General features: G+C 42.1%; 1 protein-coding gene across 1 annotated transcript in view; it reads right to left on the minus strand.

The window, feature by feature from the left end:
* Positions 1-24,657, minus strand: part of zanl (zonadhesin, like) — a 120,818-nt gene that overhangs the window by 23,260 nt on the left and 72,901 nt on the right. Inside the window, 14 exon segments of the mRNA XM_060919399.1 lie at positions 96-239; positions 17,798-17,943; positions 18,208-18,332; positions 18,615-18,731; positions 18,883-19,021; positions 19,111-19,307; positions 19,459-19,600; positions 19,732-19,870; positions 19,989-20,117; positions 20,669-20,817; positions 20,931-21,175; positions 21,771-21,912; positions 22,000-22,193; positions 22,536-22,677. Coding sequence (XP_060775382.1) covers positions 96-239; positions 17,798-17,943; positions 18,208-18,332; positions 18,615-18,731; positions 18,883-19,021; positions 19,111-19,307; positions 19,459-19,600; positions 19,732-19,870; positions 19,989-20,117; positions 20,669-20,817; positions 20,931-21,175; positions 21,771-21,912; positions 22,000-22,193; positions 22,536-22,677 — 2,150 coding nt within the window.

Genomic DNA, 24,657 nt, shown 5'->3' on the forward strand with positions numbered 1-24,657 from the left:
AAAATATAAATTGAGAAAACAGGCCATCCAATCAAGCCATTAAAAAGAAGAAAATATAGACTAAGAACAAAAAGGAAACAAGAGAATGGACTAACGTTTCATCTTCATCTTTATCAGTTTGCCAGCTGTTCCCGAACTGATCTGAGCTTCCAGCCAGTGAACCATTTGGCTTCGTAAAATCATTACTGGGGTTTCCATTGTAGTCTCCACACAAACCACACATCTGATCATAGTAGGTACTGAGAGAGAGAGAGAGAGAGAGACTTTGACTTTTATGATCCTTTATTTTACAGTGGTGCTTGAAAGTTTTTGAACCCTTCAGAATTTTCTATATTTCTGCATAAATATGACCTAAAACATCATCAGATTTTCACACAAGTCCTAAAAGTAGACAAAGAGAACCCAGTTAAAAAAATGAGACAAAAATATTATACTTGGTCATTTATTTATTGAGGAAAATGATCCAATATTACATATCTGTGAGTGGCAAAAGTATGTGAACCTTTGCTTTCAGTATCTGGTGTGACCCCCTTGTGCAGCAATAACTGCAACTAAATGTTTCTGGTAACTGTTGATCAGTCCTGCACACTGGCTTGGAGGAATTTTAGCCCATTCCTCCGTACAGAACAGCTTCAACTCTGGGATGTTGGTGGGTTGCCTCACATGAACTGCTCGCTTCAAGTCCTTCCACAACATTTCGATTGGATTAAGGTCAGGAGTTTGACTTGGCCATTCCAAAACATTAACTTTATTCTTCTTTAACAATTCTTTGGTAGAACGACTTGTGTGCTTAGGGTTGTTGTCTTGCTGCATGACCCACCTTCTCTTGAGATTCACTTCATGGACAGATGTCCTGACATTTTCCTTTAGAATTCACGGGTATAATTCAGAATTTATTGTTTCATCAATGATGGAAAGCCATCCTGGCTCAGATGCAGCAAAACAGGCCCAAACCATGATAATACCACCACCATGTTTCACAGATGGGATAAGGTTCTTATGCTGGAATGCAGTGTTTTCCTTTCTCCAAACATAACGCTTCTCATTTATACCAAAAAGTTCTATTTTGGTCTCATCCATCCACAAAACATTTTTCCAATAGCCTTCTGGCTTGTCCACATGATCTTTAGCAAACTGCTGACGAGCAGCAATGTTTTTTTTGGAGAGCAGTGGCTTTCTCCTTGCAACCCTGCCATGCACACCATTGTTGCTCAGTGTTCTGATGGTGGACTCATGAACATTAACATTAGCCAATGTGAGAGAGGCCTTCAGTTGCTTAGAAGTTACCCTGGGGTTCTTTGTGACCTCGCCAACTATTATATGCCTTCCTCTTGGAGTGATCTTTGTTGGTCGACCACTCCTGGGGAGGGTAAAAATGGTCTTGAATTTCCTCCATTTGTAGACAATCTGTGTGACTGTGGATTGGTGGAGTCCAAACTCTTTAGAGATGGTTTTGTAACCTTTTCCAGCCTGATGAGCATCAACAACGCTTTTTCTGAGGTCCTCAGAAATTTCCTTTGTTTGTGCCATGATACACTTCCACAAACAAGTGTTATGAAGAACAGACTTTGATAGATCACTGTTCTTTAAATAAAACAGGGTGCCCAGTCACACCTGATTGTCATCCCATTGGTTGAAAACACCTGACTCTAATTTTACCTTCAAATTAACTGCTAATCCTAGAGGTTCATATACTTTTGCCACTCACAGATATGTAATATTGGATCATTTTCCTTAATAAATAAATCTCATCTCATCTCATTATCTCTAGCCGCTTAATCCTGTTCTACAGGGTCGCAGGCAAGCTCGCTAATCCTAGAGGTTCATATACTTTTGCCACTCACAGATATGTAATATTGGATCATTTTCCTTAATAAATAAATCTCATCTCATCTCATTATCTCTAGCCGCTTAATCCTGTTCTACAGGGTCGCAGGCAAGCTGGAGCCTATCCCAGTTGACTATGGGCGAAAGGCGGGGTGCACCCTGGACAAGTCGCCAGGTCATCACAGGGCTGACACATAGACACACAACCATTCACACTCACATTCACACCTACGGTCAATTTATGCTGTGTTCACACTTATACCAGTACGAAAGTGGTATAACTGTATCGATACAAAGTATACCGGTACAGTTTAGTGCATCTGTTCACACTAGCAAGAAATGTTTGCGGTTTTCTTTCACGGTAGTTGAAATGCGCGTGCGCGAAATGTTTCCGTGGTTACCGAGTAACTTCCTTCCGAGAATATATGGCATCCGTTATTTCGAGATCTCGAGAAAACAAAACAATTATTCCATGATCTCGAGAAAACAAAACAATTATTTCATGATCTCAGCTGGATCACTGTATCTCCGTCGGTAGAGACGAAGCCGGGCCAGTCTTCTGCGGAGGTGCCGCGGACTAATTTTGAAATTATCCCTTATTAAAAGACAATGCAATCTCTCCCTGTGTCAACCCCTGATCAAAATATTGCCTTATTAGGTGATCGATTATTCCAGACATTCTAATGACCAAAGTTGCATCTATACAGAATGAGAAATAGCCCCAAAGTCAGCATATCACAAGTCTCTTGGCGCACCTGAATGAACCATTTCTCAGCTGTTTACTCGAGATCATGAAATAAATGTTTTGTTTTCTCGAGATCTCGAAATAACGGTTTTGTTTTCTCGAGATCTCGAAATAACGGTTTTGTTTTCTCGAGATCTCAAATTAGTTGTGTTGTTTTCTCGAGATCCTGAATTAATTATGTCGTTATCTCGGGATAACAAGGTGAATTAAAAAAAGGATTATATGAAGGGCCTCTCTCGGCTTCCGTACGGATGAAACAACGTGTGTGTGCTTTTTGTTGTCAATGTACAGTCTGTATTTCTGGTGGTCATTTATTCAGTCGAATTGTATAAAACGCGCGAGGCAGTTGAGAAAGAAACAAACGAATCTCCGTTCTTCACTATTTTATTCAGCGAAGACATCGATTGAGGTGTGTGACTTTGCGCATGCACGTTATATTTGTATCGATACAGAGCCGCTTCATTTGTCCACACTACAGCGAAGCACTACAGTACCGATACTGTACCGGTACGAAACCCATACATTTGTGGGTTTCGTACCGATACAGTTATACGGCTACAGTACTGGTATAGTTGCTAGTGTGGACAGGTGTTGCGGTACGAAAGTAGTTTCGTATCGGTACAAAATCCCTAGTGTGGACAGGGTATTAGAGTCACCAGTTAACCTAACCTGCATGTCTTTGGACTGTGGGGGAAACCAGAGCACCCGGAGGAAACCCACACCGAGAACATGCAAACTCCGCACAGAAAGGCCTTCGTCGGCCACGGGGCTCGAACCCGGACCTTCTTTCTGTGAGGCGACAGCGCTAACCACTACACCACCGTGCCACCTCAATAAATAAATGACCAAGTATAATATTTTTGTCTCATTTGTTTAACTGGGTTCTCTTTATCTACTTTTAGGACTTGTGTGAAAATCTGATGATGTGTTAGATCATATTTATGCAGAAATAGAGAAAATTCTAAAGGGTTCACAAACTTTCAAGCACCACTGTACAAAATTTGCATTACACAGTCAGATCAGGGTGAACAAACAAACAAACAAACAAACAAACAAACAAACAAACAAACAAACAAACAAACAAACACATAGGCCTTTTAAATAAATAAGGCTAAATATAACAATGCACAGTGTGAGTGAGTTGTAGTGATTTTGTGAATACAAGTCTCATGTAAAACAAAGTTCTTCCACTACAAAGCACAGATCCTCCTCAAAACACCACACTGCCTTAAAAATTTCCAAATCACCCATGCTCCAGGTCCGGAGTGATGTTCAGCTGTGGAAGAGGTTCTGCCTCTGTGGGACCGGCCTCACTGTTTTAATCGTCCATCAGCTGAACACGCTCCTCTGGTGTTAGCTTGGACCTCCAGCGATGTAGGAGCTGATTGGTGACATGCAGGGACCATAGTCCCATACGCGTTGCCAGGTCCTTCGCTCTTGACAAGTCTTTTCCTGCAATCTCCACCAGCTGCCAGAGTGTCACAATCCTTGAAGAGACCAGAGACCTGGACAGTGTGGGAATAGTCCCGCTAGAGATGTCCAAATGTCCTCCATAGACCAGGGGCTTTTCCAGCAGCCAGTGTAATTTCCCACATTTCTTGTATTGTTTTGTGAAACAGTTCCAGATTTTAAGAAGTCCATATTAAAAAATGGGTAATCCAGTAATGTCCAGCATTTTCATGTCAATTAAAAACAAGGTTCTGTCTAATCCCGGCCCTCCCACTGTGTGCAACAGTACAGTGATGCTTGAAAGTTTGTGAACCCTTTAGAATTTTCTCTATTTCTGCATAAATATGACCTAAAACATCATCAGATTTTCACACAAGTCCTAAAAGTAGATTAAGAGAACCCAGTTAAACAAATGCGACAAAAATATTATACTTGGTCATTTAGTTATTGAGCAAAATGATCCAATATTACATATCTGTGAGTGGCAAAAGTATGTGAATCTCTAGGATTAGCAGTTAATTTGAAGGTGAAATTAGAGTCAGGTGTTTTCAATCAATGGGATAACAATCAGGTGTGAGTGGGCACCCTGTTTTATTTAAAGAACAGGGATCTATCAAAGTCTGATCTTCACAACACATGTTTGTGGAAGTGTATCATGGCACGAACAAAGGAGATTTCTGAGGACCTCATGCTCATCAGGCTGGAAAAGGTTACAAAACCATCTCTAAAGAGTTTGGACTCCACCAATCCACAGTCAGACAGACTGTGTACAAATGGAGAAAATTCAAGACCATTGTTACCCTCCCCAGGAGTGGTCGACCAACAAAGATCACTCCAAGAGCAAGGTGTATAATAGTCGGCAAGGTCACAAAGGACCCCAGGGTAACTTCTAAGCAACTGAAGGCCTCTCTCACATTGGCTAATGTTAATGTTCATAAGTCCACCATCAGGAGAACACTGAACAACAATGGTGTGCATGGCAGGGTTGCAAGGAGAAAGTCACTGCTCTCCAAAAAGAACATTGCTGCTTGTCTGCAGTTTGCTAAAGATCACGTGGGCAAGCCAGAAGGGTATTGGAAAAATGTTTTGTGGATGGATGAGACCAAAATAGAACTTTTTGGTTGAAATGAGAAGCGTTATGTTTGGAGAAAGGGAAAAACAGCATTCCAGCATAAGAACCTTATCCCATCTGTGAAACATGGTGGTGGTAATATCATGGTTTGGGCCTGTTTTGCTGCATCTGGGCCAGGACGGCTTGCCATCATTGACAGAAAAATGAATTCTGAATTATACCAGCAAATTCTTAAGGAAAATGTCAGGATATCTGTCCATGAACTGAATCTCAAGAGAAGGTGGGTCATGCAGCAAGACAACAACCCTAAGCATACAAGTCGTTCCACCAAAGAATGGCTAAAGAAGAATAAAGTTAATGTTTTGGAATGGCCAAGTCAAAGTCCTGACCTTAATCCAATCGAAATGTTGTGGAAGGACCTGAAGCGAGCAGTTCATGTGAGGCAACCCACCAACATCCCAGAGTTGAAGCTGTTCTGTACGGAGGAATAGGCTAAAATTCCTCCAAGCCGGTATGCAAGACTGATCAACAGTTACCGGAAACATTTAGTTGCAGTTATTGCTGCACAAGGGGGTCACACCAGATAGTGAAAGCAACAGTTCACATACTTTTGCCATTCACAGATATGTAATATTGGCTCATTTTCCTCAATAAATAAATGACCAAGTATAATATTTTTGTCTCATTTGTTTAACTGGGTTCTCTTTATCTACTTTTAGGACTTGTGTGAAAATCTGATGACATTTTAGGTAATATTTATGCAGAAATATAGAAAATTCTAAAGGGTTCATAAACTTTCAAGCACCACTGTATGTAAGCTGGTGTTCTCCACACTAGATTCCTGGGTCCAACAAGGAGTCTGTGTATGAACTGGAGTCAAAAGACTGCAGTTCTACTGCAAAGCTGGACCAGCCCTTGCCATCTTTCCTCCTTGGGCAGATGAAGAACACTCTGAGGAATCCAGTGTAGATCATCTCAGAAGAAGTCCACTAAGAGGGACTGGATGTTTGCTAGCAGGTTTGGCGGCAGATCCACGCATGCCAGCTTGTGTCAGAGGGATGACACTGCTACACTGCAAAAAATGATCTCTTGTTGAGAGAAAATATCTTTAATATGGGTGAATTTATCTATTATTTCTTATTAGAAGTTTACTAGAACTCAAATATAAGATTATTTGGCTTACTTTGAGACGCTTTTACTAATTTCAAGCCTTAAATTTTCTTATTCTATTGGCAGATAATTTTGCTCATTTTAAGCATTCAGTTATAGAAAGAAGCAAAATTATCTGCCAATAGAATAAGAAAATTTACAGCTTGAAATTAGTAAAAGCGTCTCAAATTAAGCTAAATAATCTTATATTTGAATTCTAGTAAACTTCTAATGAGAAATAACAGATAAATTCACCCATATTAAAGATATTTTCTCTCAACAAGAGATAATTTTTTGCAGTGAGGTTATGACCAGGGGCGGCACGGTGGTGTAGTGGTTAGCGCTGTCGCCTCACAGCAAGAAGGTCCTGGGTTCGAACCCCGGGTCCGGCGAGGGCCTTTCTGTGTGGAGTTTGCATGTTCTCCCCGTGTCCGCGTGGGTTTCCTCCGGGTGCTCCGGTTTCCCCCACAGTCCAAAGACATGCAGGTTAGGTTAACTGGTGACTCTAAATTGACCATAGGTGTGAATGTGAGTGTGAATGGTTGTCTGTGTCTATGTGTCAGCCCTGTGATGACCTGGCGACTTGTCCAGGGTGTACCCCGCCTTTCGCCCGTAGTCAGCTGGGATAGGCTCCAGCTTGCCTGCGACCCTGTAGAAGGATAAAGCGGCTAGAGATAATGAGATGAGAAGAGATAATTTTTTGCAGTGAGGTTATGACCAGGGGCGGCACGGTGGTGTAGTGGTTAGCGCTGTCGCCTCACAGCAAGAAGGTCCTGGGTTCGAGCCCCGGGGCCGGCGAGGGCCTTTCTGTGTGGAGTTTGCATGTTCTCCCCGTGTCCGCGTGGGTTTCCTCCGGGTGCTCCGGTTTCCCCCACAGTCCAAAGACATGCAGGTTAGGTTAACTGGTGACTCTAAATTGACCGTAGGTGTAAATGTGAGTGTGAATGGTTGTCTGTGTCTATGTGTCAGCCCTGTGACGACCTGGCGACTTGTCCAGGGTGTACCCCGCCTTTCGCCCGTAGTCAGCTGGGATAGGCTCCAGCTTGCCTGCAACCCTGTAGAAGGATAAAGTGGCTAGAGATAATGAGATGAGATGAGGTTATGACCAGTGCTAGCCCCCTGTAGGACATGTTTGGAACCTGCTGCTTCCACTTGCCAAGTCTACCCTTGATATTTTTGACAATGCCATCCCAGTTTTTATTTAAAAACACAGGGCTACCCAGGTGGACACCCAAGGACTTAAAACCACCCTTTTTCCATACTAGACCACCTGGTAGTGTCGGCTGCCATCTTTCCGACTCTCCAACTAAAACAGCTAAACTTTTGGCCCAGTTAACTTTAGCAGATGATAAAATAGCAAAGTCTTTTAAAATATCAGTTAAAACATTCACATCTGTCTGTGTGCCCACTATCACTTCCAGGTCATCTGCATATGCTGAGAGATAGAGAGAAGCATTAGAATTAGGTATATTAAAACCCAAAAGTGAATTTCTCAGTTTACATAAAAGAGGTTCAATTGCCAGGGTGTATAACATACCTGACAGAGAACAGCCTTGTCTAATGCCTCTGTAAACTTTAAAAGGGGCACATAAACCACCATTAACCTTCAGTGCACTCTCAATTTCACTGTACAAAATCTTGATCATGGCTATAAATCCTGGGTTGAACCCAAAGGTTTCCAGCACCTTCCACAAATATTCATGTTCAATCCAGTCAAAAGTCTTTTCCTGGTCAAGAAATATGAGGCCAGTCTTTAAGCCTAATAGCCTTGAGATGTCCAAAACATCATGAAGTAAATATACATTATCAAATATAGACCTGGGCGGCACGGTGGTGTAGTGGTTAGCGCTGTCGCCTCACAGCAAGAAGGTCCGGGTTCGAGCCCCGTGGCCAGCAAGGGCCTTTCTGTGCGGAGTTTGCATGTTCTCCCCGTGTCCACGTGGGTTTCCGCCGGTTTTCCCCACAGTCCAAAGACATGCAGGTTAGGTTAACTGGTGACTCTAAATTGACCGTAGGTGTGAATGGTTGTCTGTGTCTATGTGTCAGCCCTGTGATGACCTGGTGACTTGTTGAGGGTGTACCCCACCTTTCGCCCGTAGTCAGCTGGGATAGGCTCCAGCTTGCCTGCGACCCTGTAGAACAGGATAAAGTGGCTAGAGATAATGAGATGAGATCAGGGCAGCTCAACGGGAGCATGCCTCTCTTCATGTTATCCTGTAACATTTGTAGCAGATCCTGCCCTATTACTGCCCAGAAGGTCTGGGTAGAATTCTACAGGGAGACCATCAATGCCTGGCACTCAGCCATTCTCCATACCTTGGAGAGCTTCCTGGACCTCTCCCAGTGTCAGCTCTTTGCCCATTTCCTCTGCCGCCTGCCCTAAGAGCTTCTGCAGGTCATTAAGGAAGCTCTCCTCCACCACCTGTTCCCCTGCCCGCTCACTGCTGTACAGCTTCGAGTAGAAGCTGACTGTCTGCTTGTGAATTTCAGTGGGTTCTGATATGAGATCCCAGATTCTGTTCACACAGCATGTATGAATCTTTTCTGTTCATTCTTTTACTTGAGCCCAAAGAAGAACTTTGAAGGAGCATCCATCTCAGTTACACTTTTAAAGCGTGAGCAGACCAGCACCCCTTGCTGTAATGCCCAACAAGTTATTCATTGTGGATTTTTTACTTTTGAGGGCTTCAATATGCCCTCAATCTCCTGTGGCCTCCAAACACTGGAGTTCCACTATCTCTATCTCCAGGGCTTTAAGTGATCTGATAATGTCTCTTGTAACACTGAAAGTGTAGTGTTGACAAAAAACTTTGATTTGTGCTTTAGCCACATCCCACCACTGTTGCAGAGAGCTAAAATATGCCTTTTCTAATTTAAAACAATTCCAAAAATAAATAAAAGACTGTCTAAAATTAATATCTTCTAAAAGTGCAGTGTTAAAATGCCAGTAGGCAGTCTTAGGTTTTACATTCTTTTTACTAATGAAACGAACTATGCTGTGGTCAGAGATGCCTACTGGAATAATGAAACACTTTGTAAAATAAGCCAGTTGATGCTTAAAACAAGAAAAACAATCCAGCCTTGCCAGGGAGATTGTGTTGTCTATAGTATGGGCCCACATGTATTGTCTCTATCTTCTCCATATATCTAATTCATGGGCCTTCATCGTTTCCAATAATTGTTTATGGGAGGCTGCATGAGGTTCTGTATGATTTCTGTCCAAATTATCACACTGCAAAAAATGATCTCTTGTTGAGAGAAAATATCTTTAATATGGGTGAATTTATCTATTATTTCTTACTAGAAGTTTACTAGAACTCAAATATAAGATTATTTAGCTTACTTTGAGACACTTTTACTAATTTCAAGCCTTAAATTTTCTTATTCTATTGGCAGATAATTTTGCTTCTTTCTAGAATTGAATGCTTAAAATGAGCAAAATTATCTGCCAATAGAATAAGAAAATTTAAGGCTTGAAATTAGTAAAAGTGTCTCAAAGTAAGCTAAATAATCTTATATTTGAGTTCTAGTAAACTTCTAATAAGAAATAATAGATGAATTCACCCATATTCAAGATATTTTCTCTCAACAAGATATCATTTTTTGCAGTGTAGTTGTAGCTACAGTTAAAATCTCCATTCAGAATTAAAATGTGCTGCAGTTAACAATTACATTCCTGAGCCTGTCTAAAAACAACATTCTCTCTACTGCATTGGTGGGAGTGTACACACAGATAAAAATAAAAACCTCATTTTCATAAAAAGTTTTTACTTTTAAAAGCATCCCATTTAAAACTCCTCTACCGTATAAGAGCTGGGGATAAAATTGCAAGCAAATAGCAATACATCCTCACCACTAAGTGATGTATTATGAATTAAAATCATCAACCCGTCCCACTCCTTAACCCAATCTGCTTTGTCACTTGTATCCTCGTGTGTTTCTTGTAACATCATAACAGCCACATTCTTCTGCTTTACTAACTCATGTAGTTTAACTCTGTTCTCATATTGTCTTGCTCTATAGATATTTAAACTCGCAGTAAGAATCTTACTCATAAAACATGTGTAGATAAAACAACCAGATAATGAAAACCGTTCTAGAATAAAAAACACCAACCACTTTACACATCATCATCAGAAATTTATCTATTTGACTTTGTAATCAGTTTCTTTACACAAAAACCTTCTACTTTTCTTCTAAAATGCTTCACATCATGGATAAACTGTTTACGGTCAGGGAACTACTCCTATACAACATTTTTCTGCCATTTAGTGGTCCTTAAAAACTCTTTATTATCTTTAGCAGAGTAAACAACTGGTAAACATTCACCCTGGGAGCCATAGTTAAAAACAGAATCTGACATTTTATCACTGTCTGACTCTCTTTCATCCACCTTCATGTCTTTTTTGGCTTGTTTATTCCCATGTCCCTTACCTCATTTTTTTCCTTTTGTTCAGTACCTTAAACATGAGCTCATCCTCCATCTGCAAATCTCCCCTGTCCCCCCTGACTGGTGTAGTGACGGGTGCTTCCGAGCAAAGGCTCTGCACTCCTGTACCTGCCTTTGCCAGCGCAGGTAGCTCCAGCACTGCACCAGGATCCACTGTATCCTTCTCTGCCATGCAGGGCTTTTCCTAATCAGGTTCAGCCAAGCGGGGCTTTTCTGGGACTGGTTTGGCTGAGGTGGGCCTTACCAAGATCAACACAGCTCCAGTGGACTCCTGGGCTGCCGGCTGGGTTGGGGTTCACTCTGCTCATGCTCTGGTGCAGCAGCTGTGCCGGAGTTTTCAGCAGCCAGACACTACAGCCGCAGGGGGAACAACCACAGCGGACCCAATTGCATCCTGCCCCGACTGCTCAGAAACACCCTATCTTTTAGGACAGGCATGGACAAGATGACTAGTCTGTCCACAGTTCAAACATTTCATATCCATGTCAGAGGATACATAGATACTGTAGTCCGAATCATCTACTCTAAATTTAAACACGACATTCATTTCTTCAACACCATCTTTGAGTATCATGAATACAGATTGTCTAAACCAGTGGTTCTCAACCGGGGGGGCACGCCCCCCTGGTGGGGCGCGGAGGTACTCCAGGGGGGTCGCGAGTAGGCTTCATGTATGGAGGAAAAAAAAATCTGGGGCTAACAGGCTATAGTAGCTAAGCAGATGCAACACCCATGTCAAAATGCAGGACATTGGACTATTACATACAAATCAATACTATTATAAAATCTATCATCAATCTATCATAAAATCTTGTGTGTAGGTTATTTTAAGCCCGTGACGCGAACATGACGCAACGTCACGTGAGTGAGTCTGCATACCGTGGCCACCGTGTGAGTGCTTGCCACACACACACACACACACTAGTCTGGTTTCTTGCCGAGTTAACTCGTGCCGACTCTCGCTAGTCTACTATCATCAATCCATCGATACAGCGCAAAACCCAAACAGTCTTTTTAAAGACTACTACCCCACACTGTATTTTTGCTTTCCCCATTTCAGCTCTACCCAAATAATTTGTTGTTTTTGTTGTTTTCTTACTGCTAGTCTACTACTCCTTTGCCTTTTTCACCCTGCGTGTGAAAAATCCAACTGTCCCACACACACACACACACACACTCACACGAGTAAGTACACCATTCACACCTCGTTAAAATTTGCAACTATAAAATCCCCGAATAAAGATATCGATCGTGTTTCTCACTGATAAGCCCCATACGTTCCCTCTGGTTAGCCCCCTTAGCCTACTACAGACTTAGCCTACTACAGACTTATCGTTACAACTTTATTACACACGTTTATTCACAAATACTTTAACAAAATGGATAGATTTCTTGTCAAAAAACCCAAGACAACTGACGTAGGTCTACCACCAGCTGCGAGAAAGCTTCGGAGGTACGATGAATCATACCTGCAGTTTGGTTTTACTGTCACCTCTGATCTTCGTCCTCAGTGTGTCGTGTGTGCCGAGGTGCTGGCAAACGAAAGCATGAAGCCATGCAAACTTAAAAGGCACCTCGAAACGAAGCATGCTGGCCTGAAGGACAAACCGCTTGAATACTTTCAAAGAAAGCGTGATGGCCTGCATCAGCAACAGGCAACAATTTCCGTGCACAGCACTGTATCTAAGCAGTGCCTGGAGGCATCATATGTGGTGGCAAAAAGAATAGGTAAGCTAGGCAAACCGCACACTGATGCCGAGAAATTCGTTTTGCCAGCTGCGCAGGACATGTGCAGAATATTCTTTGGGGATAGTGCAGCAGCCAAATTAGGCACCGTGCCACTTTCAAATGACACAGTTGCTCGGAGAATTGCTGATATGTCCAATGATATCAGAGAGCAATTAATACAGTTTATTAAAAATAGTCCATACTATGCCTTGCAGTTGGATGAGTCTACCGATATTGCTGGACAGGCACAGCTTCTTACATATGTCAGGTATGTCAGGGATAAATTAATTGAGGAGGATGTCCTTTTTTGCCGCCCTCTTCAGTCACACACAACTGGAGAGGCCATCTTCAATGTCCTTGATTCATTTATTCGCGAGAATGGGTTGGCGTGGGACCGATGCGTTGGCTTGTGCACGGATGGCGCACGAGCAATGACGGGCCGTGAGCAAGGTCTAGCTGCTCGCGTTAAGCAGGTAGCTCCACTTGTAAAATGGACCCATTGCATGGTTCATCGCGAAGCACTCGCTGCAAAAAAAATGCCGTCTCTGTTGGAATCCGTGCTGAACCAATCAGTAAAAATGATCAACCTCATCAAGTCACGGCCGCTAAACTCTCGCTTGTTTGAGGTCCTCTGTCAGGAGATGGGGTCAGAGCACGAACAGCTGCTTCTGCACACTGAGGTTCGCTGGCTGTCCAGGGGGCGGGTGTTACAACGTTTGTATGAGCTGCAAGATGAGGTGAAGCGGTTTTTGACACAAATCAATTCAGACCTGGCGAAAAATCTGGATGACCCTTTGTGGCTGGCGTGTCTCTCCTATTTGGTCGATATATTTGACCGCTTGAATGGCTTGAACCTGTCTTTGCAAGGCCGAGAAACTCACATTTTGCTTCTCGCAGAGAAAGTGGATGCCTTCAAGCAAAAACTTGACCTCTGGTGTGGCCGCATCAGTCGGGGGAACTGTGATATGTTCCCAAGCCTTGCAGACTTTATCAGTAATGCAGGCACTTCCCAAGATTTCTCATCTGTCTTTCAAGCAGCGTCAGAGCACCTGTCGGTAATGAGAAAACAGTTTGTGGCATACTTCACAGAGGATTATCGCTCTTTTGCGTGGGTTCGAGATCCATTTGTGTGTACTGCTGACGAACTTCCAGTTGACATGCAGGAACAGCTTATTGAGCTGAAGAGTGACAGTAGACTTAAGGCAGTCTTCACCTCATGCCCTCTTTCTGGGCAGCATTGATGCAGGAGTACCCGCAACTGTGTGACGTAGCCTTGAAACTGCTCATCCCATTCGCATCGACCTACTTGTGTGAGGCAGGATTTTCAAAAATGACTGCGCTCAAAACGAAATATCGCAATCGTGCGCAAATTGAGGATGACTTGAGACTGTGCTTGTCAAACATTTCGCCAAGAATTGAGGATCTTTGTAAGGCAAAGCAGGCTCAGGTCTCGCATTAACGCAAATGCAGATCACAAAGGCACAGTAAAAAGTAAAACCTAAATTCACGCCTGGTCCCAATTCCCAATGATATCAATAGCCAGCTAATGATAAGCCTAATAAAATACCTAATAAAAACACTAATAATAATAATAATAATAATAATAATAATAATAATGCCTATTAATAATAATTGCATAATAATAATAATAATAATAATAATAATAATAATAATAATATCAACAACCAACAACAGCAATAATAATAATAATAATAATAATAATAATAATAATAATAGGCCTAATAATAATAATAATGCCTGAAAGAACATAAGTCTTGTACTACTGCCAACAGCTTAGTAATGATAATAGGCCATAATAATAATAATAATAATAATAATAATAATGCCTATTAATAATAATTGCATAATAATAATAATAATAATAATATCAACAACCAACAACAGCAATAATAATAATAATAATAATAATAATAATAATAATAATAGGCCTAATAATAATAATAATGCCTGAAAGAACATAAGTCTTGTACTACTGCCAACAGCTTAGTAATGATAATAGGCCATAATAATAATAATAATAATAATAATTATAATTATAATAATGCCCGAAAGCAGATTAGAAATGTGGTGCTACTGCCAATTATAACAATAGCCTAATAATGATAATAGGCCTATGTATTTCTATGGAATGGATAATGCTACTACTGCTGCTACTGCTACTACTACTAATAATAATAATGATAATAATAATAATAATAATAATAATAATAATAATAATAATCTAGCCCAGGGCTATCTATCTATCTATCTATCTATCTATCTATCTATCTATCTATCTATCTATCTATCGGTCGATATAAGGTGCTGTAGGTCGGGTGGCGTCACTGCGGGTGAGTGTGTTTGGGGGGGGGATGGGGCGGGGCGAGAAGAGGGGCCCCCAACTGCAATGAACCAGCTTTGGTGGGGCCCAGGTTGCAAAAGGTTGAGAACCCCTGGTCTAAACGACAGCAGATGTACAACCTAGGGGAATTTTCTTAATTGGAGAGACCAGTCGCCCATATCTTGACAGCTCTTTAGCAATTGCTGCTTCAGAGATGAAGGGAGGGACATTAGACAGGATGATTTTTTTTTTGAAGGGGAACTTAGGGGAGAAACCAGTATTAACTCGTTGTTTATCACGACACCTCCCTGGTGAAAAACCTCACAGGATCTTTAAGGATCCATGAGGATTGTCAAAGACCTGCCAAAGATCCTTAAAGATAAGGATCTTAGAAAGATATTCAAAGATCTTAATATGCAAAATCATTTGTCAAGATCCTCAAGGATTTGACAAATATCTTTTAAGGATCGTACAAAGATCCTCATAATCTTTGATCCTTCAAAGATCTTAAAAGGATCCTTTTCAGGATCTTAAATGCCCCTTTTCCACCAAAGCAGTTCCAGGGCTGGTTCGGGGCCAGTGCTTAGTTTGGAACTGGGTTTTCTGTTTCCACTGACAAAGAACTGGCTCTGGGGCCAGAAAAACCGGTTCCAGGCTAGCACCAACTCTCTGCTGGGCCAGAGGAAAGAACCACTTACGTCAGCAGGGGGGCGGAGTTGTTAAGACCAACAACAATAACAAGACTGTGAAAGATCACCATTTTTAAGTGACGAGAAGCAGCAGCTGTACAAACGCGAAGTCATCCATTATTATTATTGTTGTTGCTGCTGCTGCTTCTTCCGTGTTGTTTTTGCTTCGATATTCGCGCCAAGGTTTATGCAAACGTAGTGACATAACTAATGTATACAGCGACGTAATGATGTATACAACGACGTAACTGACGTATACAGCGACGTAATGACGTGGCTTCCCTTAGGACCGTGAGCTATGGAAAAGCAAACTGGTTCTCAGCTGGCTCGCAAGTTGAACGAGGTGTAAACCAGCACCAGCACTGGCCCTGAACCAGCCCTGGAACTGATTTGGTGGAAAAGGGGTAATAAACAGCTTAACTGGAATCCTCAAGGATTTAATCAGGATCTTGTAAGGACCCTTGTCGAGGTCTCTACGTGATCTTTGTTAGGATCCTTTAAGATCCTCGAGGATCTAATGAGGATCTTTCAATTTTTTAAATGACCTGAATCCAACGAACTTGGCAAGGATGGAAATAGACTGAAACTAACTCATACATAATTATGATTCATAAGAATTGGATAAAGATATACCATGGAATCCTGAATAGCCAACATCTTAAAAGGATCTTTGAAAGAATCTTTCGTGATTTTCAAGGTTTCAAAGATCTTGAAAGGATCTTAAGGATTTCATTAAGTTCTTTTTAGGATATTTTCAAGATCTTCACAAGAACTTTGCATGCATCTCAAGATCAAGAAAGCAGTGGAAATCAATTCTGTGGTACATGAATCTTGCAAAATACAGTGGAACCTCTCTGAAGTGAATATCTGGACACAGTAATGCTTTCTGTAACTGGAGCTGTTTGCTTTTGGGGACAAGTTCTCATGAGTGATGGCCTAAAAGTACAAAGTTGGCCTCTCACAGGAACTAGCAAACAACAAGATGTATATAAATACAAAACAAACTCTGAAATATCCCTGGTGAAAACCTTTCAAGGATCTTCAAGGATGCGTAAAGTCATTTGTGAGGGTCTTTGAGGATCCTGTTGAGGATCTCAACAAAGATTCTCAAAAGATCTTCAAGGATCTTTAACATTCTTGGCAAGATCTTCAAGGATCAACAAAGATCTTTTAACTTCTTGCCAAGATCTTCAAGGATTTTCAGTTTTCTTTCCAAGATCTTCAAGGATCTACAAAGATCATTTAATGCTTTGCCAAGATCTTCAAGGATCTTCAAAGTTATTTTCAAAGAAGTTGAAAATTCTTTGTAGATCCTTGAAGATCTTGGCAAGAATATGAAAGATCCTTGAAGATCTTTTCAATAACTTTAAAGATCTTGACAAGAATTCTAAAGATCCTTGAAGATCTTGAAAAAAACTTAGATCATTGTAGATCCTTGAAGATCTTGAAAATTGAAGATCATTGTAAATCCTTGAAAATCTTGTAAAGAACTTTGAAGATCCTTGAAGATCTTGGCAAGATGTTAAAAGATATTTGCAGATCCTTTAAGATCTTGAAAAGAATTCTGAAGATCCTTGAAGATCTTGGCAAGAAATTAAAAGAGCTTTGTAGATCCTTGAAAATCTTGGCAAGAATTTAAAAGATTCTTGAAGATCTTTTGAAGATCTTTGTTGAGACCCTCAACAGGATCCTCAAAGACCCTCACAAAGAACTTTACGGATACTTGAAGATCCTTGAAAGATTTTCACCAGGGCTGTCTCTATTAGTTTCCTCACTCTGTTTACATCGTTCAGGAACACAACAATCACGCTGTTCATGTGGGAGGCAGAGACAATATTCTCATGCCCCACCACATTTCCAACTGCTAACACACACTACTCTACACTCACCCTGCACACAGTCTGGACACTGCTGGTGAGTTAAACTCTCACACAACCTTGTGCTGGGAAGCGCCATGCTTCTCCCGCGTGCTGCTGCTCTCTCTCTCTCTCTCACACACACACACACACACACACACACACACACACACACACACACACACACACACACACAGTTATTTGCTCACACAAAAACCACAAAAATTCTGAGATGTTATAAGGAGAAAAAAGCATTAAATGCCAAAAAAAGCTGACAAAACGCCAACTGCTCTCATGTGCTTTACACGCCACATTCACTCCTCTGCCACACATGCGCAGACAGAGAGAGAGAGAGAGAGAGAGAGAGAGAGAGAGATATTATACAGGTTATTGATTTTCATCTTAAAGACTTTTTGCTTTGTTACCTTCAGTGAGCTGAAGAAACAACTTCTTGGAAAAGTTGGTAAATCAGTCAATCTGTGATAGAGTACCTGGGCACAGTGATCTTAGCGTAGTGGTTGCCATCCCAGCGCACCTCCAGACCAAAAGGAGTGGTGAAGATAACATACTGGCCAGCTGAAGTTAAAGAGATTAGAGGACAGGGAGAGTGGGGTAGAGCTACTTTACGACCGTTCACCTGCAGTAGTAGAGAAACAAAAGGGAATTAGACAGAGAAACAGTGTTTACCAGAACAGGACAAATTAAAGATACATTTAATGAATCAAGTCTGGGTAATATACTGTATGTATGTATAAGTATGTATGTAAAAGAGGTAGGAGAGTTTTAAAATCTCATTGATGCTTTTAATACAAATTCATAGGAATAACAATGGATTAAATTCAAACACATATCACATTAAACACTTAAAAAGAATTCCTTATGTTTAATAGTTCTTACTAACCAGAGTGGTTCTGCTCTTCATCATCGTCACAGTAATGCCACTGACAGTCACATATAACTTCCTGAGGTATGATATGCCAGAGATTCCTCTCTCTTCATTCTTTCCCTCCACAGAGAACCAGGGACCTGTAAACACATAGTATTGGGAATAAAAAAGGTTATGCATATCAAAATGCACAAAAATATTGAAAAGTATTTTTATGGATTTTGAATAGAGATGAGTGGGTAATATACTTTATGTATGTATAAGTATGTATGGAAAAGAGGTGTGTGAGCACAATTATTGTTCACATTTTCAAATTATGCAAAAATATAACAAAATAAATGTAAATGTAATTGTGATAATGAGATTGCTACAGTCCTAAACTACAGTCTGCCATTCAGAAAGCGAAGATGGAAACAACTCACCCGTGTTGTTTCTGCAGGTGCGAGCCAGTGTGTAGGTGCAGGTGCCCATGAAGGTGTAGAATTTACCATCAAAGGTGTTGTAATGGGGGTCACCAGAAATAATACAGTCCTGGGAGTCTAGTTGGCAAAACAGTATAAATGGATTCAGACACTCAGACACACACTGAAACAAAAGTCATGGCTCTTCTACAAGAGAATATCATCATCCCAGGCAACATTCAAAAAAATAAAAAGATTAAAAAAAATTATATTGTGAAGAAATACTAACCAACTGGGTAGCATCCTATTTCTCCACCCTGTACACCACACTGCTGCATGGGAGGACATTCAGCAGCACTGCAGTTGACGAATGGAGGCTCACATTTGCACAGCAGCTCACAGTCCTTCGTGTAGAACTTGTCTCCAGGCTGACATACAGGGACAGAAGGCAGAACAGTTTAGAGAACTGTACAATGAATTCGTTGACCGACTTGGCAAAAAATACTGAGTCTCTCACCTGGTAATATTGTCCGTTATGTTTGCAGCCACATGTATCTTCCTTCACACACTTGTCACCACTGAGTACATATCCAGGGTCACACACACACCCCTCCGAACAGGGTCCAGTGCACTGGCTGGGTGGAGGAGGGTTACAGGAGGGCTGGCAAGGAGACACGCAGGAGACGTAGTGGCTGTTGGGTGGGCATGTAAGAGCTAAAGAAAAACACAAAATGTTACTGTAGAAACCCAACTTGTTTTAAAATAACAACATGCTACACGCATACACTTCTATTATTTTAAAACAGGTAAATAAAAGTGACCGAAGTGAGACTGAGTGTGAATTTAATATTTCTTTGAGACTCACGACAGAAAGTGTTGTTTCTCCAAGGTCCGATGCTAACACCACGGTCCTGACACTCGTTTACGTAGGCTTCAATCGCTTCACACAATGCAGAGTGAGGGCCACCCAATGCACACAGGTCAAACACACAGTTTTGGAAGAAACTCTACATTAAAACACACAAATTAAAAAAATGAAAACAAATAAAACAAATAAAAAAACAAAGCACAGTGTTACTCTTGTAGGATGAAAATAGTCCTCTGCTCAGCTGTAAATGTTCTGATCTAATGAACGTACGTTAGGCTTGACTTTTGGGTGACAGACAGCAAATGGGCCTTTGCTGTCCAATATGATTCCACAGTAAGCAGGACTCTCATAAAGGTCCTTGTCTATGTCTGCGCAGTCAGGCTCTGGGCCAACTGGGGGTTTATTGCAGCTGAAAAGTAAATAGAAATAATTGCTACGGCTCTGTCATTGTACAGACATTCGAGGGAAAAAGGAACAAGGAAAACTCAATCCCTCTGTTTGTACACAATACAAAACCAATGGCTCACTCAGGGTCTGTGTTCCAGCTGTTGCCAAACTCAGTTGGACTGTTGACCAGTTCACCGGTGGGGGTACGGAAGTCATCTTTAATGTTGCCATTATAGTCTCCACACAGACCACAAAGCTTGTCCTGATAGCTGCAAACGCACACACACGCGCACACACACACACACACACACACACACACACACACACACACACACACACACACATTATATGAGAATGACAGCAGAATTGTAACCTTATATATAAATATTGGTGTGTTCTCTAAACACATATGATGTGCCACAATTGAATCACAAAACAAAGAACGTAGATGATATAGATTTTGTAAAGTTCAATTCAGTCATATGCTATATTCACATTAATATGAGATGATCAAGGTATGCTATTGTGCTCCTCATGTTGTAAAGTTTAATTTACGAAATAATACATACAAAATGGCAGATGTTGGTGCTTAAGATACGATAATAAGCTAGAAAATATGAACAAGCTGGTGACTGGTGTCAGAAACGTGATGTGGGTATCAGTGGACTGGTTGCAAACAGGGTAATGTTGTTGTTTTTTAAGATGAAAAAAATATATAGTTTTTGTTAAAATGGATTGCTATCACAGAACCATTTGGGCGTGCTAGTTACACACTGTATTAATTGGACATTATTCATTATCACTGTAACACAACACTCACTCTTTGATAACTTTGATGTCCATATAGTGGTTTCCATCGTAGCGAACTGTCACACCAAAGCTCATGGACACTGTGTAGAGTGTCCCCTGCTTTAAGATGTCCACTCCAGGAACAGGGCTCAGTGGTATGTTCACTTTGGTTCCATTTACCTGAGAACAGAATTGGAAGAGTATTCAGAAAATGAATTTCTTACAACATCATTACAAAATCCAGATATTCATTTCCTTTATTTTCTACAGTCATTCGCTCTCTGTTTCCTCACCTGCACAACTCCTCCTTTCAGGATGGACACCTTCACTCCCTGAACATGGACATGGACAGCTTTCACATAACTGACCGTGGGAATGTTGTAGCGATTCTCATTTTCAGTGTAGACAGCAAAGTGAGGCACGTCTGTGCTGTTACATGGCTCAGACATTAAGTAAGTGCAGTTGCCCATGAAGTCATAGTAGCGCTTATCAAAGGTGGTGTAGTGTGGGTCACCTGAGGCAATACAGGTGGAGGTGTCTGTAGACGGAAAGGGTAAAAAGGAGTTCAAAAGCCAAATAAGGGGAAATCTGACTTCATTAATTCGCTTTTTTATTTTTCGACATTATCGTATCCAATACTGCTGATATAATTCAATAGGCTTATGTTCTTTCTCAAAAAAGAGATGACATAAAAACCTAATTTTTCAATGATATAATTGTATAATACATTGTAAATAAGGGCGGCATGGTGGTGTAGTGGTTAGCGCTGCCGCCTCACAGCAAGAAGGTCCGGGTTTGAGCCCCGTGGCTGGCGAGGGCCTTTCTGTGCGGAGTTTGCATGTTCTCCCCGTGTCCGCGTGGGTTTCCTCCGGATGCTCCGGTTTCTCCCACAGTCCAAAGACATGCAGGTTAGGTTAACTGGTGACTCTAAATTGACCGTAGGTGTGAATGTGAATGGTTGTCTGTGTCTATGTGTCAGCCCTGTGATGACCTGGCGACTTGTCCAGGGTGTACCCCGCCTTTCGCCCGTAGTCAGCTGGGATAGGCTCCAGCTTGCCTGCGACCCTGTAGAACAGGATAAAGCGGCTACAGATAATGAGATGAGACATTGTAAATAAGCTTTTTCGCAGCACCTTTAGGATAACAGCCATAGATTCCTCCCACTTGCCGACATTCTTCTGTGGAGTCACAAGTGTTGTCCACACAGCTCAAGGTATAATTGCCTGCACAGCGACACAGCTTGGAGCAGCCAGTCCCAAAGACAATCTCTCCCGGCTGCAAGAAAATCACACTTACAGAATGAATGGCGCTGCTTCACGGCTGAATGTATATTTGCCATAAGCAACTGTGAACTGTGCTTACCTCATAGTAGTTATTATTTTCATCCAGACATCCACACTTCTCAATGGGAACGCAGCGTTTGCCTCTGAACACAAAACCTGGTTTGCAGAAGCAGCCACTGATACAGGAGCCAGTGCAGTTAGTGGACGGTTCTTTACAGCTGGGAATGCAAGCTGGACCACACTCTATGTACTCCGCATCAGGAGGACACTTCACTAGTAGTGGACAGGAGAAGTGGTTAGAACAGATTGGTATTCATGGGTAGATTGTAGAGAGGAAAATACAATATCAATAGCAATATAAATATAAGCAAGTTTTACCTGGTGGTGTAGGAGAAGGGGTGGGTGTCTGTGGGGTTGACGGCTGGGGTGTTGGGGGTTTTGTTGTGTTTCCATCTATTGATCCAAAGAGTTAGAAGGGAGAAAATCATAGAGGCTAAAATAATTTTTGCACTGTAGTTGGCTTAAAAGGTGTACGAGTTTACCATTTAAGTAAATGCCGATAAATAAAAATTTAATTGTTTTTTACAGTGAATGTGCTGTAGTTATTTCTTGTACCATTCGGTTTACAGATGTACTCTCCATCCAGCAGCTGGCAGGTCTCTGTAGGTAAACAACTGGTGTTGTAGCACAGAATGGTTCTTCCACTTAGACACACACACTGATGTTCACAGCCCTCCAGGTACCAGCTCTCATTCACCTAGACAATGTACAAACACACCAACTAATCCACTGTCCAGTTGGAGTACTATTTGAAAAAACAGGATGACACCATACAGTTACATTTATTTTTTCAGCTCATGTGGCATTTTGTCGTCGTCGGCCACCTTCCATCTTGTGAGACAATGGGATGCACCTTGATTAGCACTTCTTTGCTTGGCTAAACAAGCCGATGCGGGAATGGCAGTCTCTTTGGCAAGAAGGACAGATGTACAAAGATGGTTCCTGATCTTGCTGGGAAGACTTGCGTGCTGCTCTCTTTCGCTTTTGGTTGACACTACGTAATAGTTTGGCTTCTTTGGTCCCGCTTGCGACGGCAGCTTTCCAAGAACTTCTGGACTCGGCAGTGGTCTCCCAAGACTGTACGCTGATCCCGGCGGATTTCAAGTCGCGCTTACAGGCGTCTTTGAAACGGAGCCTTGGGCGGCCACGAGATCTACAGCCTTCTGACAACTCGCCGTACGGTAGATCTTTAGGTATTCTGCCATCATCCATGAGGCATACATGGCCTAGCTGGCGAAGATGGCGTTGGCTAAGGAGCGTGTAGATAGATGGAAGTTCTGCGTGCTCAAGCACATCGGTGTTTGGGATTTTATCTTGCCAACTGATGCTGAGGATGCGTCTGAGGCAGCGAAGATGGAAGCTGTTGAGTCTTCTCTCCTGAGTGGAGTAGGTTGTCCAAGTTTTGCTGGAGTAGAGAAGTGTGCTTCGGACGCAAGCTCTGTACACCTGCATTTGAGTACTAATGGTGAGGTTGTTGTTGGACCATACTCTGGTGTGGAGCTTGGACATGATTGCTGAGGACTTTCCTATTCTAGCATTGATCTCTGGTTCTAGTGAGAGATTCGAGCTAATTATGGACCCAAGGTACTGAAATTTCTCGACTGAGTTAAGCTCGTGGCTTCCAAGATAGATGCGTGGAGGGTGGTCAATGCCTTGTCCCATCACTTCAGTCTTCTTTTTGCTGATGGTAAGACCAAACTCATCACAAGCTTTAGTGAAAAGGTTGCTCAGTCTCTGTAGAGCATTGGCTGAGTGGGTCGCTAGAGCAATGTTGTCTGCAAAGAGAGCCTCTCTGATGGTGACGTGTCTGATCTTGGTCTTAGTGCAAAGTCTTGCTAGGTTGAACAGCTTTCTGTCAGATCGCGTGTGGAGGTAGACACCATCTTCGTTGTCCTTGAAGGCGCATGCTAGAAGCACTGAGAAGAATATCCTGAACAGTGTTGGTGCGAGAACGCAGCCCTGCTTGACTCCACTGTGGATTGAGAATGGTGTTGACATTTGTCCGTTGTCACAGACAGTGCTGTACATATCCGTGTGGAAGGACTCTATAATGGAAAGCAGCTTAGGGGGGCAGCCGATCTTCTTCAAGATGAGGAAAAGTCCGCTTCTGCTAACGAGGTCGAACGCCTTGGTTAGGTCAATGAAGGCGAGGAAGAATGGGTGGTTCTGCTCCCGGCATTTTTCCTGCAGATGTCTAACGGAGAAGATCATGTCAATGGTGGACCTGCCAGCCCTAAAGGCACACTGAGCTTCCGGGTAGACGCAAGTTGCTAGGACATACAGTCGCTCCAGGACGACTCCGGCTAGGATCTTGCCCACTATGCTCAGCGGGGAGATGCCCCTGTAGCAGTTACAGTCACTGCGCTCACCTTTGTTCTTATAGAGGGTTACAATCTTGGTGCCACGCCAGTCCTGCAGAACAGAACCCTCCCTCCAGACCAGTAGGAGTAGATCATACAGGTCCGGGATAAGTGCTTCTTTGCCATGCTTGATCACTTCAGGGGGAATTCCATCCTCACCCGGGGCCTTGCCACTCGATAGGGAGTCAAAAGCTTTACTGAGTTCTTGCATTGTAGGCTCCTTGTCCAGTTCTGCAAGAATGGGCAGCAGGCTGATGGTGTCAAGGGCAGCATCTGTAACTACGTTTTGGGTGGACTACAGTTCTAGATAGTGCTCC

This window comes from Neoarius graeffei, chromosome 1, assembly GCF_027579695.1.
Source record: "Neoarius graeffei isolate fNeoGra1 chromosome 1, fNeoGra1.pri, whole genome shotgun sequence".
Classification (NCBI taxonomy): Eukaryota; Metazoa; Chordata; class Actinopteri; order Siluriformes; family Ariidae; genus Neoarius; species Neoarius graeffei.